At 45.4% G+C, this 16527-nt stretch overlaps 3 protein-coding genes across 7 annotated transcripts in view; 2 read left to right on the top strand and 1 right to left on the bottom strand.

The window, feature by feature from the left end:
• Nucleotides 1–56: 56 nt before the first annotated feature.
• On the bottom strand, nt 57–11181 carry LOC106574963 (coiled-coil domain-containing protein 80). 4 transcript variants are annotated; one of them, XM_082963033.1, is made up of 9 exons: nt 11063–11181; nt 6353–6439; nt 3907–6076; nt 3396–3552; nt 3174–3310; nt 2753–2904; nt 2393–2496; nt 809–892; nt 57–647 (listed from the first exon to the last, which is right to left on the bottom strand). In XM_082963033.1, the coding sequence occupies exons 2-9, from the start codon at nt 6358–6360 to the stop codon at nt 343–345; spliced, it is 3117 nt and encodes a 1038-aa protein (XP_082819159.1). In that variant the 5' UTR covers nt 6361–6439; nt 11063–11181; the 3' UTR covers nt 57–342. The 4 variants fall into 4 exon arrangements, with proteins under 4 accessions (XP_082819159.1, XP_082819161.1, XP_082819158.1 ...); XM_082963035.1 differs by having other exon boundaries at nt 3907–6191; nt 11063–11161; XM_082963032.1 differs by lacking the exon at nt 11063–11181 and adding an exon at nt 6548–6751.
• On the top strand, nt 8180–9755 carry LOC106594856 (fas apoptotic inhibitory molecule 1-like). Its single transcript, XM_014186240.3, has 4 exons — nt 8180–8293; nt 8399–8627; nt 9090–9139; nt 9314–9755. The coding sequence occupies exons 1-4, from the start codon at nt 8180–8182 to the stop codon at nt 9461–9463; spliced, it is 543 nt and encodes a 180-aa protein (XP_014041715.2). The 3' UTR covers nt 9464–9755.
• Nucleotides 11182–11334: 153 nt separating the features above from the next.
• LOC106575459 (arf-GAP with GTPase, ANK repeat and PH domain-containing protein 1) overlaps nt 11335–16527 on the top strand; it is a 281459-nt gene continuing 276266 nt past the window's right edge. For both annotated transcript variants that reach the window (XM_045698088.2, XM_045698090.2), the window contains exon 1: nt 11335–11609. In XM_045698088.2, coding sequence (XP_045554044.1) covers nt 11447–11609 — 163 coding nt within the window. In that variant the 5' untranslated portion in view covers nt 11335–11446. The remainder of the gene's footprint in view (nt 11610–16527) is intronic.

The raw sequence follows: 16527 nt of genomic DNA on the forward strand, positions 1-16527 counted from the left end.
TGGCAGTTACCTGTATATCTCCATACAAGATAACAAATATATGCACAACATAAAAGGCAATTGCCAAATGTTTTTAATCTGAAATCTCCATTCTCCCTGTGAAACAAATCATACATTCAATAGACAAAAATATAATGGAAGAAAAAGTATGCTGCATTTTCATAATCTATTATAGAAAAGTCAATTCTTATAAAAACAACGTCACAGTTATCAAAATGCAAAAAAAGCCTTCATGAAATGCCATTCATACAATGGCTTCATATAGTTCATGGGACAAGGCCACAACCAGGCCTCAATAGAAAATAGAACACATCCTGAGGGGAACATCCTATTCTCAATCCTTTAGTAACCATATCCACGGTGGTAACCATCCGGGTCTCTGTCATGACCGTAGCCCCCATACTCATCCTCGGGACAGCGCATGCCAAGGGACTGCTGGATAGCCATCTCCTGTCTGCGGAGCTGCATGGAGTCAACCAGATCATATATGATGGACATGGACCACATGGGAGACGGGTACCAGGACTTGACGTTGCCGTCTTTCCCCACAAGCAGCATAGAGAAGTACTCTGGGCTGATCTGGAAGTAGTTCCTGATGTCATGCACAAGAGAGGGAGAAACGTCCTCACGTTCCACAGTGGCAGTCCCTGTGACACAGGCAGGGTTGAGGAGTTAACTTTAATTGATTCAAACATTAAGAACAACAGAATGTTAAGAAGAAGAAGAAGACTTAAACCTAAATCAAATCTTCAGTTATATAAGCTCAGGATTTTCCCACCAATATGGTAACAGTAACTCCGTTTCTTACCGTTGATTGGGTATAGCTCAAGGGTCCCGCCCATATCCTCCATGTCCTTTCCAATCAGCTTCAGCACAGACAAGTGGCGCAGGCCTGAGTAGAGCGAGGTGAAAACACATCATTTCACATTACACCACTGCACCTCTTACGCCTAATAACAAACCCAAGCCCTAGCACCTTCCCAAAGACATCTAGTACATGTGAAGGTATGGATATAGGTGTAAGCAGTGGTTTTAATTTAACTAGGCAAGTCAGTTCAGAACAAATTCTGATTTACAATGACGGCCTACCCCCGGCCAAACCCGGACAACACTGGGCCAATTGTGTGCTGCTCTATGGGACTCCCAATCACAGCCGGTTGTGATACAGCCTGGAATTGAACCAGGGTCTGTAGTGACGCCTCGAGTATTGAGATGCAGTGCCTTAAACCGCTGCGCCACTCAGGAGCCCAATTTCTGCAATGTGGCGAAACTGAGTCCATGAAGCATTTCCCAGTAGAAGCACTAAAGTGCATGTTTACAACTTAAGCTCAACGGTCTTGTTTTAATATTCACTGTGCTCGCTAGATTCCTTTCCCCAAATTGCAAATGTTTCTAATTTGCAAATCTTTCATCCCAGTACTATTAATGTCATCCACAGAAAGACTGTGTTGGCATCTAAACAATAGCCTGTCCTCCCAAACTAAGAACTCTGTTTTTCATCAGTACTAGACCAACATCAGTAGATGACCACATTGTCTACAACAGGCTCAAAACCAAATACCAAACATTCTGGCGAGTCTCAAGAGATCTCTATCGTAACCCAGCTTTAGAATGGTGTCCATTTTCTAACCTAAACAATTCAGGCATGTTATAGCTAAACACCAACAATTCCCTTTTGTTTGTTTGCATAGCTAATGCAGTTTGTTACATATTTTGCAACAGTTAAAACTCATTGTGACAGACTCTGCAAGCTACAAATAAGTTGACATTCCATGCGATTATCTTCTGTTAATAGTTATGTTAGTAGTTCATTTGAACTCTGAAAAGATATATCATGATGCTTGTACAGCGTGGCTCGTTGGACCAACAGTGACAGACAGTAACAACCAGGGATGAGGACAGTGTGTTTCAGGAGTGGTATTTCAGAGATAACCCTCCCTGCACTCTCTCTATAAGCTTGAGGGAGTGAGCTGGTGAGGGATTCAGGAAATAGGTCTGCTCTTGAATGTGACAGGCAAAACATTTTTTGATGTTTTATTGTCACATACACCAGATAGGAGCAGTGAAATGTGTTGTTTTACAGGGTCAGTCATAGTAGTACAGCACCCCTGGAGTAAATTTGGGTTAAAAGCCTTGCTCAAGAGCACATTGACAGATTTTCACCTTGTCGGCTCAGGTATTTGAACCAGCAACCTTTCAGTTACTGGCCCAACACTTTAACCACTACGCTACCTGTCACCCTAGCTGACCAAAGTGTGGCCACACATTCTGAACCTCACTGCAAATGGCTGTGACGCAGCCAAGACAAACACTTAAGGGCCCCAGTGAAATCATCAAGAAACGTCTAATGTACCGAACAGGCCTGAGACAACAGTGTGACATCACTACTCACCCAGATTGCAGGCCTGGCTAGTCAGGGCGTAGAGCTGCTGCTGATAGGCCCATTCCTCGTCGTCAGAGGAGGAGATCACAAACAGCCTGCGTCTCCAGCGGAACCTAGAAATATATAAACACAGAACAAACAATGACATCAAATATATACAAACTAAATTCCACAAGCCTTTGAGAAGAACAAAAAGGTTACAAATGCATTTCTTTCTTTATTTGCATATATGTTCGACCAGGAGCACACAGGATGTCAGTGTCAGTTTTAGGCAAGTGTATTTGTCAGTTATGTTGACTTGAAACTGCAGTCACACTGTCTTATATTGCAATTGCATAGTCCTAGATAATAACAAAAGCCCACTAGTACCGTGAGAGGAAGTTCTCCAGGGATTTGGATTTGTCTTCTTTCTTACACGTCACTCCTTGCTTCTTCTGCTGTTCCATCTCCTTGATGCGAGAAGAGAATGTGTCTACGTAGTCAAACACAGCCGTCATGGCGATGGGCACCTCATATTCTTGCTGTGAATGGGGACAGAAAACCATATCACCAATCTATAGACAGAAAAAGTGTTACGGATGATACTGTATCAATTCACTGCAGTAAAATGGAGTTATTGAAGCACTCAACCGATATGATGGATTTTCACTCAGACATAGGACCGAAAGGTTAAACGCTCTTTCATCAAAATAAGAAGGTCATCCAGGATGCACAATAAAAGTAGCAGTTATACAATAATACATTGTAATTATACCGCAGTAAGCTTTATAGGGAAACAAGGCCAACCAACCTTCACTTTCATATCAAAGTCGGTCAGCACCATATAGTAGTCGTCAAATATCAGTCCCAACTCATTCCTCAAGGCTCTGATGAGGGGCTGGTTTGTGAAGTCCTCTTCTTTCATGCCTTTCAGAGGCTGATCCTTCTCTGTAACCACAAACTTGTATTACACTTGTCATCAGAGTAAAATAGAATTGAAAATTAGCAACACAAAGTTCAAAACTTTACTTACCAGCCTGGTAATGGTCCATCTTCATGGTGCCATTGGTTAGAGAGCCAAAGATGGTGATAAGAGAGATTTTTCTGACGCCCAATTCACACACATGCTCCAGATACTCATCTCTCTGCTGCGTGTACATAGGATTCTCCTCGTCTGGAGTACTGATCACCTGGGAGGGAAAGAAAAGTGAGTGTTGTATCATGTATCTATTCTATTCTGTTCGGTTCTATTGTATTCTGTTCTATTCAGTTCTATTCTATTCTGTTCTATTCAGTTCTATTCTATTCAGTTCTATTCTATTCTGTTCAGTTCTGTTCTATTCAGTTCTGTTCTATTCAGTTCTATTCTATTCAGTTCAGTTCTGTTCTATTCAGTTCTGTTCTATTCGGTTCTATTCTATTCCATTAAAATTCTGTTCTATTCTGTTATATTCTATTTAGTTCTATTCTGTTCTAGTGTACCAATATGCATGCTTCATATCAGATTTAATCAATACATTTATGTAATACAACAGAATACTCACAAGTAGACGTCGTCTCTTCTCAAAATGACCAAAAAAGGATACTAAGAGGTTTGGCTGTTTTGTGGGGGGCCTCTTGTTGTCTGCTTCTTTCTCCTGGTTAATAACGGCCTTCTTCCCTGGTCTCCTGCCACGATAGAAGCCACCATCACTGTCTTTAGAAGCCTTCAACCTTTTCTTGTCTGCTTTACTCTTTTTGCCTGATTTATCAGCCTTTTTCTTCCTCTCTGCATTGACAGGCCGCTTGACCTTGCTCTTCTTGGGGGAAGCTGTTTCCACCTGTGCATCAGAGTCAACCTTAAGTTCACTGCCCAGCTCTTCCCCACCTTCAGTTGGTTTGTCGTTAGTGAGCTGAGTTGGAGAGGTAACAACTTGTCGGCCATGTTTGGTATCGTCGGTTGTGTCTTCTTCATATTGGTCTCTGTGGGATTCTGTAACGTCATCTATGCCATTTTTGTGGGTCTCTGAGAGGATGTAGGAGGATTCGTCTGTGGTGGGGACCTCTAGGTCCCAGTGTGGTGTTGTCTGGGGGTCCAAGGGCTTCAGAACTGTGGGTTTTGTGGTGGTTGTGGTTCGTCGTGTTGTTGTAGTTTTTGCTTTTGTTGTGGTGGTTGGTTTTGTTGTGGTGGTTGGTTTTGTTGTGGTGGTTGGTTTTGTTGTGGTGGTTACTTTTGTGGTGGTTGTAGTAGTTGTTGGTTTTGTTGTGGTGGTTGTAGTAGTTGTTGGTTTTGTTGTGGTGGTTGTAGTAGTTGTTGGTTTTGTTGTGGTGGTTGGTTTTGTTGTGGTGGTTACTTTTGTGGTGGTTGTAGTAGTTGTTGGTTTTGTTGTGGTGGTTGGTTTTGTTGTGGTGGTTACTTTTGTGGTGGTTGTAGTAGTTGTTGGTTTTGTTGTGGTGGTTGTAGTAGTTGTTGGTTTTGTTGTGGTGGTTGGTTTTGTTGTGGTGGTTACTTTTGTGGTGGTTGTAGTAGTTGTTGGTTTTGTTGTGGTGGTGGTTGTTTTTCTGATGGTGGTTGTGGTTGGCTTTGCTGTAGTTATGGTCGTGGTTGCTTTTCTGGTGGTGGTTGTGGTTGGCTTTGTTGTAAGTGTGGTTGCCTTTGTGGTCATAGTTGGTTTTGTGGTGGTTGTGGTTGGTCGGTTTGTGGTAAGTGTCACAGCCTTTGGTCCTTGAGCTGGTTTCTGCACCCCTTTCCTCACTGACACCCTCTCCACTGTAGAGTTCACTCTGACCTCTGACCCCGTGGTCAATACCCCCTGGCCCTGAGACTCAACCACCTGGCCCTCAACACCGGCCGCCTTGCACCTCTGCACGAAGCCCCTCTGCCTGGCCTTCTCCAGCTTGCGCATGTGGGTCTGGTCCATCACCTCGTACATAGCCTCCAGCCTGACCGGGTACGGGTACCTCTCCTCCACCTGGAGGGTCTTCCTCAGGAGAACCATGCCAAACTTCCCCTCCTCCAGCTTCAGGAAGTTCATCAGCCTAGGGATGAGGACCGTATCCAGGGGCTCCTCCGTCACCTGTCCCTTGGCGTTGACCCGCCGCACCTTCCCGCCCCGGTCTCCCTCCTGGTGGAACATCACTATCATCTGCATGTGCCGCTCCGCCATCTGGCAGTAGACGTCCGACTTGAGGAGGGTCATCATCAGGCGATAGTAACCGTCTGAGTCATGTGGGGCAGAGATGACCAGGACCCGGTTCTTCCCTGCGAAGCTGGCCAGGACGTTGAGAGAGCCTGCGCTGCCGGGGACGGTGCGGCCTGGTGTGGACTGAGGCTGAACCGCCACCCCTGTCACTGGTTTACTGTTGTCTTGAGATGTGCCACTGCCAACCTGGTTTATGGGTTTCTTTGGTTGTTGGGGTATTCTTCTGCTTGGCATCATCCTTCTGCTTGGTGGTCCTTTTCTTCTTCTTGGAGGCTCAGCTTTCTCATCTCTCTGCATTCTGTCACGATGGCTCATCATAGGGGATACATTTATACCACCAGCGGAAGGAGCAATACTGTCAGAGTTCAACACATTTTGTGTTCTGTTAAAAACTCCGCCCTGGAGGGATGTTCGTTGTAAGATTGTCCTTTTGAGGGGTCTCCTGTCAGAGGCCCCTGTGCTCCATACCAGCAACAGCCATAACACACAGAGATGCAGTGTCTGTTTCATTTTTGCAGTGTCAAAGAAAAACCTACAGTGGGTATAAGAAGATCCGTGAGAGAGACATTGCCTGTAGTCCTCCGTCTTTCTGACGTTGTGTCCAGTTTTCAGATGAAATAACTGATCAGTGATTATCCATAAAAGTGCTTTGTTTGAGAAGAAAAAAATAGTTCAGCAGTAGGTTATGACGTAACTGTTCAGAAAGACAAATGCACAATCTGGGCTGCTTCAATAAAGTAAACACAAAGACTTGTCAACATGTGTGCTATAATCCTGCTGAAAGTTTACATGAAAATGCACCATTTACCATTCCATTCTGGTGACAAAAAAGAACTCCCCGACGATAAGAAATATTATGGCAGTCGTCCAATGCCTCCTTTCTCAGTTCCTGCAGCTGAAATGACATACATTTAATTTTCTATGTTAATGTAGACAGTGCGACCTCTGCTTACTAGGCGGATACACGTAACGGTTCCATATATTCTGTCTATACAAAACTTACTCCATCGATTGTAACTTTAGAAGCCATTTTCCTCTTTTCTAACGTCTTCAGAAGGAGAGAGATTTCTGGAAGTCTCAATGCGTTGTCGGCAAGGAGGGATCTTCTGCCTTCCCCCTTCCAGCGCATCGAGTTACCCGAGGAAATACTATGTAACCACAGACTCCATAAGCGCTCTCTCCCCTCTGAGGACCAACCCAAAACCATGAAAGAAACGATTAATGCCGCGTTCATGTGCACGTCGGAACAAGAAAACTCGGAAATGTCCGACTTGCTAATTGTTTATAGCTATACACGTGCCGCGTTCAACCAGTCAGCAAGTCGAACATTTCCGAGTTTCCTAGTACCGACTAGAATTTGAACGCAGCATAAGTAGCGGCTCTCACCGCAAGGTTCGACACCGCCCATCGTACACATGTACACAGAATACAGCACTATAGTTATTCCAACCATATCTGCTCATGAAATAACTTGGCTTCATTTATTTATGTATTACCAATGCAGTCTATATGGATGTAGTTTTAATCAGATATGGTAGGCCCAACTATTTGATATTTTATTAGCATAATGTCAATAAAAATACATGATGGGAGTGGAATTGTATTCATATAGATTTTTACAAGCACACGTCATTATTGTTGTTTTAATAGCCAGTAAACTAACGTTTGGGGAAGTTAGGAAGTTTCATTGAGGGAAACTAGACAAGGTAGTGTTATGCCATCTACTGGCAGGCTTTGCCACAAAGTATGCTCTTCTTAGTTTTTATTTCATTTGTTTTTGTTGTTGGAATTTTACCCCCTTTTTCATCACAATTTCATGATATCCAATTGCGATCCAATTACGATCTTGTCTCACCGCTGCAACTCCCCCAACCGGCTCAGGAGAGGTGAAAGTCGAGTCATGCGCGCTCTTCTGTGATCGTCTGAATATCTTGGTCAATATACCAAATAATGACCGCACTATCAATAATAACCGTAACAGTCAATAACACTGCAATCATATTTAAGCTCACTATTTGTCGCGCTCCAAATTCAACCAGTGCTATAGCTATTTATTGAAGATTTATAAACTACATTTAAGCTTCTAAACTGCTTACCTCTAGGCTCTTCATATTACTAATGCTAATCCATGGGATTTTTATATCGCTTTTCAAAGACCCAAAGATGCTTGAAAAAAGACGCTAGAAAGATCCTTAATAAAGACGCTTTCTTTATACTGTATGTTTGATCACAAATGTGTGATTAATTTGCTGATTAGTTTGCTAATTGTGTGTGTGATTTATTTAACCTGGGCCTGTCTAAAGATGGTATAAGCATCACCTAGGCCTGTCTAAAGAAGATATTCACTGTAGAAGTCTCACATACAAATTACCTCTGGCAGTAATTGGATTGAAAGAGGTCTTGGAGCAATAAGCCTCTTACAATATTGCAGTTTGCACTTGTTGCTGAGCAGGCAGAGCAGAGCAGATCCAGGACAGTTTGATGGACACGCGGGCTAATGTTGCTTAATAACTGCCAATAGGATTAGATTTGAACTACAACCTTGGTTTGAAACGAGGATAGCGTCGATGGGGCACATATAATCATTTCCAGTTAGGCCTACAGGCTTTATACCCCTGGAAGGTCAGTCAAGATGATGGCCGGAGATGTTGTTGGGATCTGGGTGGTGGCGTTAAGCGATGGGGTTTACAGGATTGAGTTTGAACACGGCACGACGACAGGGAAGAGGGTTGTTTGGATCAATGGACAGGTACATAGGCCCTGAAACGTATTCCTTTTTAAAATCTCTGTGTTATTGTTTAGTCAGAGCTATGTACAGAAGGCCTATGGCTGTCTGATTTGCTTTCTTCCTCAGGAGGTGCTCAGAAGAGATTGGATGTTCAAACTGGTTGGAAAGGAGACCTTCACAGTGGGAGGCATGGAAACAAAAGCAACAGTAAACATTAAGGCTATCAGTGGCTTTACCTACGAGTACACCTTGGAGATTGATGGCAAGAGTCTCCAGAAGTTCATAGATAACAGATCCAAAGTCACTAAGACGTGGGTGCTGCAAGTGGATGGTGTTGACTGCAGGATTGTCCTTGGTAAGGCTCAAAAAACCAAAAGGATGTTCTTTCCTATGAGCATTGAGTAATATTTCACTGTCAATACCAACTACACTGTCTATTCTAATAAAGTCTATAAAAACATAGTCGGCTGTGTGTAAGGCAACATGCAGGTCAGCGCTGTTCTGAGGAGTATAATCTATTTAGGGGAACACTTCTGGGCGGGCTATTTTAAGCCATGCGAGCAACCTGATTGGAAGGGACACTGTCCTTTATAGCCTATAGCAGAAAACTAAATGTGACATGAATAAACAAAGCAGGGAACTCTGTGCTGTGTGATGTTATGATGCTCTTATGGATGTGTAATGCACACCGGTAAATCATTAACAATCATTCCAATGCACTGCATGGTGCTTCTGTCCTGTAGGCCTATGGTGAAAAATATGATGCAAGCAATACTAATAATATACTAAATTACTACTGTATGGTTTCTTTCAACAGAAAAGGACACGATGGATATATGGTTCAATGGGCAGAAAATGGAGACAGAGGTACTTTTTCAACCTCATATGGAATTGAATGTGAAGTTATTGTATCCATGTATGTTACATACATACATAGGCCAAGGTTCTGGTTTAACATGATTCACTAATGTTTTGGTTCATACTTTAGTCATTCCAGTCCTTTATTGATATTTATGCACCTTCTCTTATTGTCGGCTTTAGGGAGAGTTTGTGGATGACGGAACAGAGACACACTTCACGGTGGCAGACCATGAATGCTGCATCAAGGCTTTGAGCAGTGGGAAGAAGAGAGCTGGCATCGTCCATTACTTAATGGTGGATGGGGAAGCAGTGCCTGGCTGGACAGATTGAAGAGGACCGCTGAACTTTTCAAGTCAGGAATATGAAATGTTGGATATATCCTATGTAAATATATATGAAGAGGCAGCCTCAGGGATGAGTGAGTGGCATTGACCTAAGATATCAATTGACTCAAGGTCTCTGTACCGTTTCTAGGTTTTCATAGATGGGATCAATATTTCTATGGTGGAACTAAGGAGTATTTTCTTTCTGATAACGAGGTTGTGTATAAATAAGTCAATTAATCAAAGGAAATATCTAAATATCTAACATTTAAAATCAATCAATAAACTTTAGCAATACATTTTTTAGTTTTGAGTGTAATCATGTATGATCTTTGCTTGTTTATGCAGATGCTACGCTATATTGCACTAATTTGCAAGCCAAATGTATCTCTTCTCAAATATTAATAGCTTAGAGCTCCATATATATGGCTAAATTAATGTTATATATTGGCAAATACTGTACATGTGAGTGAACATTCTTCAAATGCCCAGAGAAACAGATGCGCAGCCTCTGCGCAATAAGAACATTCAAGAACGCGACGCCTCAGAACCAGCCAATGAGTTATATGGTTGCCGCCATAGAGATAGATTGAAAACTATAGTGCCCAAATGAACTATCGTGCCCAAATGCCTATTTTAGCATGGGCATCGCCATTGCTGACTTTCACCATTTTAAAGTAGTCAACTGGGTGGGACTTCCTATGTGTTAAGGAAGGATCATACAATTCTATCCAGGTCACCAGGAGGGATCAGCCAATGAATTATACCAGTGAGAAAACATTCCATAAATGCAGGTGTCAATAAATCGCTAACCCTGGCTTTATACCTGTTAAAACAACACACTCCAGGTGGCAGTATGCACCCATTCAGTTTGTTTGCCAACTCATAGAAGTAGTAGAATAAGAAAATGTACTACTTCAAAATGGAGATGGACGCAGTTGTTCTGCCTGTGCTCTCACAGATTCCATAATGGAACAGATACAATGATGCGATGTCTATCTAAGTCTATGGGTTGCAGCAGACGTTTTCCAGTAGGAAACGTTCAGGGAATGACGTCCAATGATACAGACGGGATGGATTTCTACCCAAGAGGAAGGGGAAAGCACCTATGTTTGCCGATAAACTAGAGCAATCTGTAAAATATATATTGCTGTCATAGCAATAAGTAGACACATTTTTTTATTGTGTCTTGGAATTTTCGGCAACTGCATGCGCCCAGTGTTTGGACCAAATCCGGACTGTGGGGGGAGTTTTGCGCCTGCTTTTGCACGCTAAACAATACATCGAACGAGGACTTGGCTGCGCAGAACACACATCCAGCCACGACTAGTAACTATTTAGCTAGTTATGTAGATTGCTTTTGGTAGGTTTGTCTGGGTACATAAATACATTGGTTAATTTGCATGTTTGTGAAGAAAGCTCAAACAGATTGGTCGGTCTAAGGAGAGAATGATAGGGGTTTGAGAAATTCAGAGTTTTGTCCCCGGCTTGGACGTTAGCTACTGCTAGCTACTGAGTTAGCAAATGCCAAAGGGCCTATTTAGCAAGCGTTTTCAAACCTTTCCAGCGTTTCAGAGTTATGACATGACTGTAGTACAGTACTTACCTGTTTGCTGGATTGCTACTATTCATACACACGCCAATATTCGTGAATAGGGTTTTTACTTCCACACTCCGTGAGGGACGGAACAAGGATATGGGGAAGCGTTGCTCAGCCGACTGTTCTACTGTCACTCCTCCAGGATTTCGAATCAGGAGAGCCCGGGTCGGTTGTTTGGACTCACGGATAGCCAGTTAGCTACATGGACTCACTGACAAGTAACTGCTGTTTCATTTCAAGCCAAATTTGCAGTTTGAATCAAGTAGCTAGCTATCTACAAATTATTTGGCGTGCCTCACCCACAATATTGTGCTGAGGACCACACCACTTGACCAGACCAGTCAACTCGTTACCAGTCGTCAAAGGGCAAGAACAAAAACGACGCGCAAAATGAACTATCAGCAGCACCTTGCAAACTCGGCTGCCATTCGGTCTGAGATCCAGAGGTTCGAATCCGTCCATCCAAACATCTACTCCATATATGAACTGCTGGAGCGCGTGGAAGAGCCCATCCTGCAGAATCAGATTCGAGAACATGTCATCGCCATTGAAGGTAAGGCAGTAGGGGTCCATGTAGCCGTCGGTACATCACCATAACATGTTTTGCTCTGCACTCTCTAATCCTCTCAAATCTGTTTACTGCTGTGGTGTCGACGTGTTGTATCATTTTAATATGGTTACATCAAGGCAGAGCTGCTATACTGTATGAATGAATGTATAGACCTTGGTTCCCTGATTGTCAATCAACAATCGATGTCTCTATTGAGCTGTTTCAACAAGCACTTAGCCCAGCTGTATGACACTCACATACAAATCAGTAGCTTATCATTTCAATAAGTTGCATGCAGAACTACATGAGGGGAAGCTCGGATGATCTGCTTTTCCAACTTCTCACACAGCTGGGCAGATGTTGGGCTACCACTATGTACTAGAAGGAGTGACATGCAGTCATGCATAGAAATGGGTGTTGTGCGGTGGGTAGGGTAGGGAGGTGGGGAGTTAGGGAGGACTTGCCAGACAGCCAGGTGTTGTTGACCCACTTTCCACTGATGTTGGAGCCAGCAGCAAAGAAGAGCAAGCGGAAAGTGTCACACATTGAGTTAACATAGCTGTTAACAACAAAAGGTGATTGCGGTGGGTGTGAGCAGTGTGTGGGTGTGTGACTGACTGAGGCAAGGGTTATCCCACCGCCATCACTGACTGTGTGTGTGTGTCCTACATGTACCCTCTGGACACAGTGAGGGGAGGGGGGCTACCTGCTGGGACTTGCTCACCAGTACCTGGACCTGTCCTGTCAGAGGTACAAAGGAACTGTCTGGAGTGGGCCTCTCCTGAATGGAGAAACGGAGTGTGGTCTGGACAGGGGTAGATTTATTTGGTGCTCGAGTGCTGTTGGCACTAGATCAACATTGGCTAGGTTAATGGTACTGATTGGAGTGTGTGGACTGAGCTGATGTTCTTCTCTCAAGGCTTGGTGGTCAGTAGTAGGAGCTGAGGACTGGTTTGAACAAGGTCGGTCAGGACCACTGTTGGTCTGGGGCTCCGTCAGTACTCCAGAAATACCGTTTAACTAACTTGTTGGGAATGGGCTCGTAAGAAAGCATTTTCGCTGTAAAGTCTACACCTGTTGTATTCGGCCCATTTGACCTATACACTTTGATATGATTTAGGGCTATATCATATATTCTGAGATGGGACACCGGTTGCTTTTATCCTGGCTGTTTTATTAAGTCCAGTTGTAACCATGTATGCTTGTTTTGTTTACCAAATGTTGTCGGCCATGTGTGCACTGTAGCACGTGTTCTGATTATATTGTATATTTGAATTATCTTAGAGAAGGCTAGCTCTGTCACAGTAGCCTGGAACATTCTGACAGAGATTCTACTTCTCTAAACATGTCAGATCACCAAATGCTCTTCTGATGGAGAAACCAGCGTCATGTTTGGAAACATGTGGTTGGATTGTAGATCAGGTTGGTTGGGATTAGAGCCTGTCGTTTTCAGGCACCTTGAATGACATCTCACCGAACACTCGTCTGACAGATGGCAAATCCACTCTGAAAACTGCTACGTCACACTTCCTTTATCTTTCAAACCCGGCCAGGACAACTGTCACTCCCGACAGAATGACTGATATCTAGGGAGAGAGAGAGTGACGGAGGGAGGGAGTGAGGTGGAGAGAAACAAAAAGGGATTGAGGGAGAGAGAAGAGAGACAGAAACAGTGATCCAGAGAGAGCGATACGGGAGGAAGAGTGAGGGAGAGATGGGGCTGTGAGGGAGAGGAAAAGAGGATGAGATTGCACACCGAACAAAAGAGCACTTATGTAATGCCTGTGATGGCTGACTGATGTCCTGGCTGACTGATGTCCTTGCTCACTGATGTCCTGGCTGACTGATGTCCTGGCTGACTGATGTCCTTGCTCACTGATGTCCTGGCTGACTGATGTCCTTGCTCACTGATGTCCTTGCTCACTGATGTCCTGGCTGTAATAATAAGTGGGGGATGCCTTTTAAAGTGTTTTTAGTCCCATTATGCAACCATGTAGTGTGTGTGTGTGTGTGTGTGTGTGTGTGTGTGTGTGTGTGTGTGTGTGTGTGTGTGTGTGTGGGTGTGTGTGTGTGTGTGTGTGTGTGTGTGCGCAGGTTTTACAGAGTTATGATGCTGATGTCACAGGCACCCTATTTTCTCCATATTAGTGCACTACGTTTGATCAGAGACACTGGTCAAACGTAGTGCACAATATAGTGAATAGGGTGGCGGCAGGCAGGTAGCCTAGCGGTTAAGAGCGTTGGGCCAGTAACTGAAAGGTCGCTGGTTCAAATCCCGGAGCAGACGAGGTGAAAAGTCTGTCAATGTGCCCTTGAACAAGGCACTTAACCCTGATCACTCCTGATAGGAGCGTCTGCTAAATGACTAACATGTAAAATGTGTCATTTCAGACTCAGCATGCCCTGATCTCTGTATTCTGCAGCATTTGTTCCTGCTAAATCACATCCATCCCCAGACAGCAGTACAGCACTGCCTCACATTCAGACTGCTGAGGTGAGGAGGGAGCTCACACAATGTTCTGTTGGCTGGTTCAGTAATGTTCTCAGTTAGTCAGCATCATGGTCTTTGTCATACAGAAACATTATGCCTACTCTTTAGAATGATCACTCAATGAAGCATCATGACGCCATCATCTGTAAGGAAAGGACTTTGCAGTTTGCACTCCATACATTTCAGACCGTGTTTCCTACCTCAGCCTCTGCATTGAGGTGGTGAGAGATGAGTGTTGCCACGAAGCAAAGGTCCTGTTTGTGACATGGGTGATGCTAACATGCTTCTGCTGATATTGCTGATATTCCTTCAGGGACATTTGTGCTCCTCACCAGGCAGACAGGTAACATGATCTCTGGCCTCCCTGCCAGGCAGACAGGTAACATGATCTCTGGCCTCCTCACCAGGCAGACAGGTAACATGATCTCTGACCTCCTCACCAGGCAGACAGGTAACATGATCTCTGACCTCCTCACCAGGCAGACAGGTAACATGATCTCTGACCTCCTCACCAGGCAGACAGGTAACATGATCTCTGGCCTCCCTGCCAGGCAGACAGGTAACATGATCTCTGGCCTCCTCACCAGGCAGACAGGTAACATGATCTCTGACCTCCTCACCAGGCAGACAGGTAACATGATCTCTGACCTCCTCACCAGGCAGACAGGTAACATGATCTCTGACCTCCTCACCAGGCACACAGGTAACATGATCTCTGGCCTCCTCACCAGGCAGACAGGTAACATGATCTCTGGCCTCCTCACCAGGCAGACAGGTAACATGATCTCTGACCTCCTCACCAGGCAGACAGGTAACATGATCTCTGGCCTCCTCACCAGGCAGACAGGTAACATGATCTCTGGCCTCCTCACCAGGCAGACAGGTAACATGATCTCTGACCTCCTCACCAGGCAGACAGGTAACATGATCTCTGGCCTCCTCACCAGGCAGACAGGTAACATGATCTCTGGCCTCCTCACCAGGCAGACAGGTAACATGATCTCTGACCTCCTCACCAGGCAGACAGGTAACATGATCTCTGACCTCCTCACCAGGCAGACAGGTAACATGATCTCTGGTCTCCCTGCCAGGCAGACAGGTAACATGATCTCTGGCCTCCCTGCCAGGCAGACAGGTAACATGATCTCTGGCCTCCTCACCAGGCAGACAGGTAACATGATCTCTGGCCTCCCTGCCAGGCAGACAGGTAACATGATCTCTGGCCTCCCTGCCAGGCAGACAGCTAACATGATCTCTGGCCTCCCTGCCAGGCAGACAGGTAACATGATCTCTGGCCTCCCTGCCAGGCAGACAGGTAACTTGATCTCTGGCCTCCCTGCCAGGCAGACAGGTAACATGATCTCTGGCCTCCTCACCAGGCAGACAGGTAACATGATCTCTGGCCTCCCTGCCAGGCAGACAGGTAACATGATCTCTGGCCTCCTCACCAGGCAGACAGGTAACATGATCTCTGGCCTCCCTGCCAGGCAGACAGGTAACATGATCTCTGGCCTCCTCACCAGGCAGACAGGTAACATGATCTCTGGCCTCCCTGCCAGGCAGACAGGTAACATGATCTCTGGCCTCCCTCGCCAGGCAAACAGCTAACATGATCTCTGGCCTCCCTGCCAGGCAGACAGCTAACATGATCTCTGGCCTCCCTGCCAGGCAGACAGGTAACTTGATCTCTGGCCTCCCTGCCAGGCAGACAGGTAACATGATCTCTGGCCTCCTCACCAGGCAGACAGGTAACATGATCTCTGGCCTCCCTGCCAGGCAGACAGGTAACATGATCTCTGGCCTCCTCACCAGGCAGACAGGTAACATGATCTCTGGCCTCCCTGCCAGGCAGACAGGTAACATGACCTCTGGCCTCCTCACCAGGCAGACAGGTAACATGACCTCTGGCCTCCTCACCAGGCAGACAGGTAACATGATCTCTGGCCTCCTCACCAGGCAGACAGGTAACATGATCTCTGGCCTCCCTGCCAGGCAGACAGCTAACATGATCTCTGGCCTCCTCACCAGGCAGACAGCTAACATGATCTCTGGCCTCCCTGCCAGGCAGACAGGTAACATGATCTCTGGCCTCCTCACCAGGCAGACAGGTAACATGATCTCTGGCCTCCCTGCCAGGCAGACAGGTAACATGATCTCTGGCCTCCCTGCCAGGCAGACAGCTAACATGATCTCTGGCCTCCCTGCCAGGCAGACAGGTAACATGATCTCTGGCCTCCCTGCCAGGCAGACAGGTAACTTGATCTCTGGCCTCCCTGCCAGGCAGACAGGTAACATGATCTCTGGCCTCCTCACCAGGCAGACAGGTAACATGATCTCTGGCCTCCCTGCCAGGCAGACAGGTAACATGATCTCTGGCCTCCTCACCAGGCAGACAGGTAACATGATCTCTGGCCTCCCTGCCAGGCAGAC

The sequence above is a fragment of the Salmo salar genome, chromosome 16 (genome assembly GCF_965601325.2).
Source record: "Salmo salar chromosome 16, fSalSal1, whole genome shotgun sequence".
NCBI lineage: Eukaryota > Metazoa > Chordata > Actinopteri > Salmoniformes > Salmonidae > Salmo > Salmo salar.

Bases quoted from the DNA above. Each gene is read 5' to 3' on its own strand.
- LOC106574963 (XM_082963033.1), bottom strand. The intron at 2,905-3,173 runs GTTGGTTGGCCT...CCCCATTCACAG, and splicing joins ACTTTGATATGAAAGTGAAG to CAAGAATATGAGGTGCCCAT. The intron at 648-808 runs GTAAGAAACGGA...CCTGTGTCACAG, and splicing joins TGAGCTATACCCAATCAACG to GGACTGCCACTGTGGAACGT.
- LOC106594856 (XM_014186240.3), top strand. From the start codon at position 8,180: ATGGCCGGAGATGTTGTTGGGATCTGGGTGGTGGCGTTAAGCGATGGG. The intron at 8,628-9,089 runs GTAAGGCTCAAA...TTCTTTCAACAG, and splicing joins TGACTGCAGGATTGTCCTTG to AAAAGGACACGATGGATATA. The intron at 9,140-9,313 runs GTACTTTTTCAA...TGTCGGCTTTAG, and splicing joins GGCAGAAAATGGAGACAGAG to GGAGAGTTTGTGGATGACGG.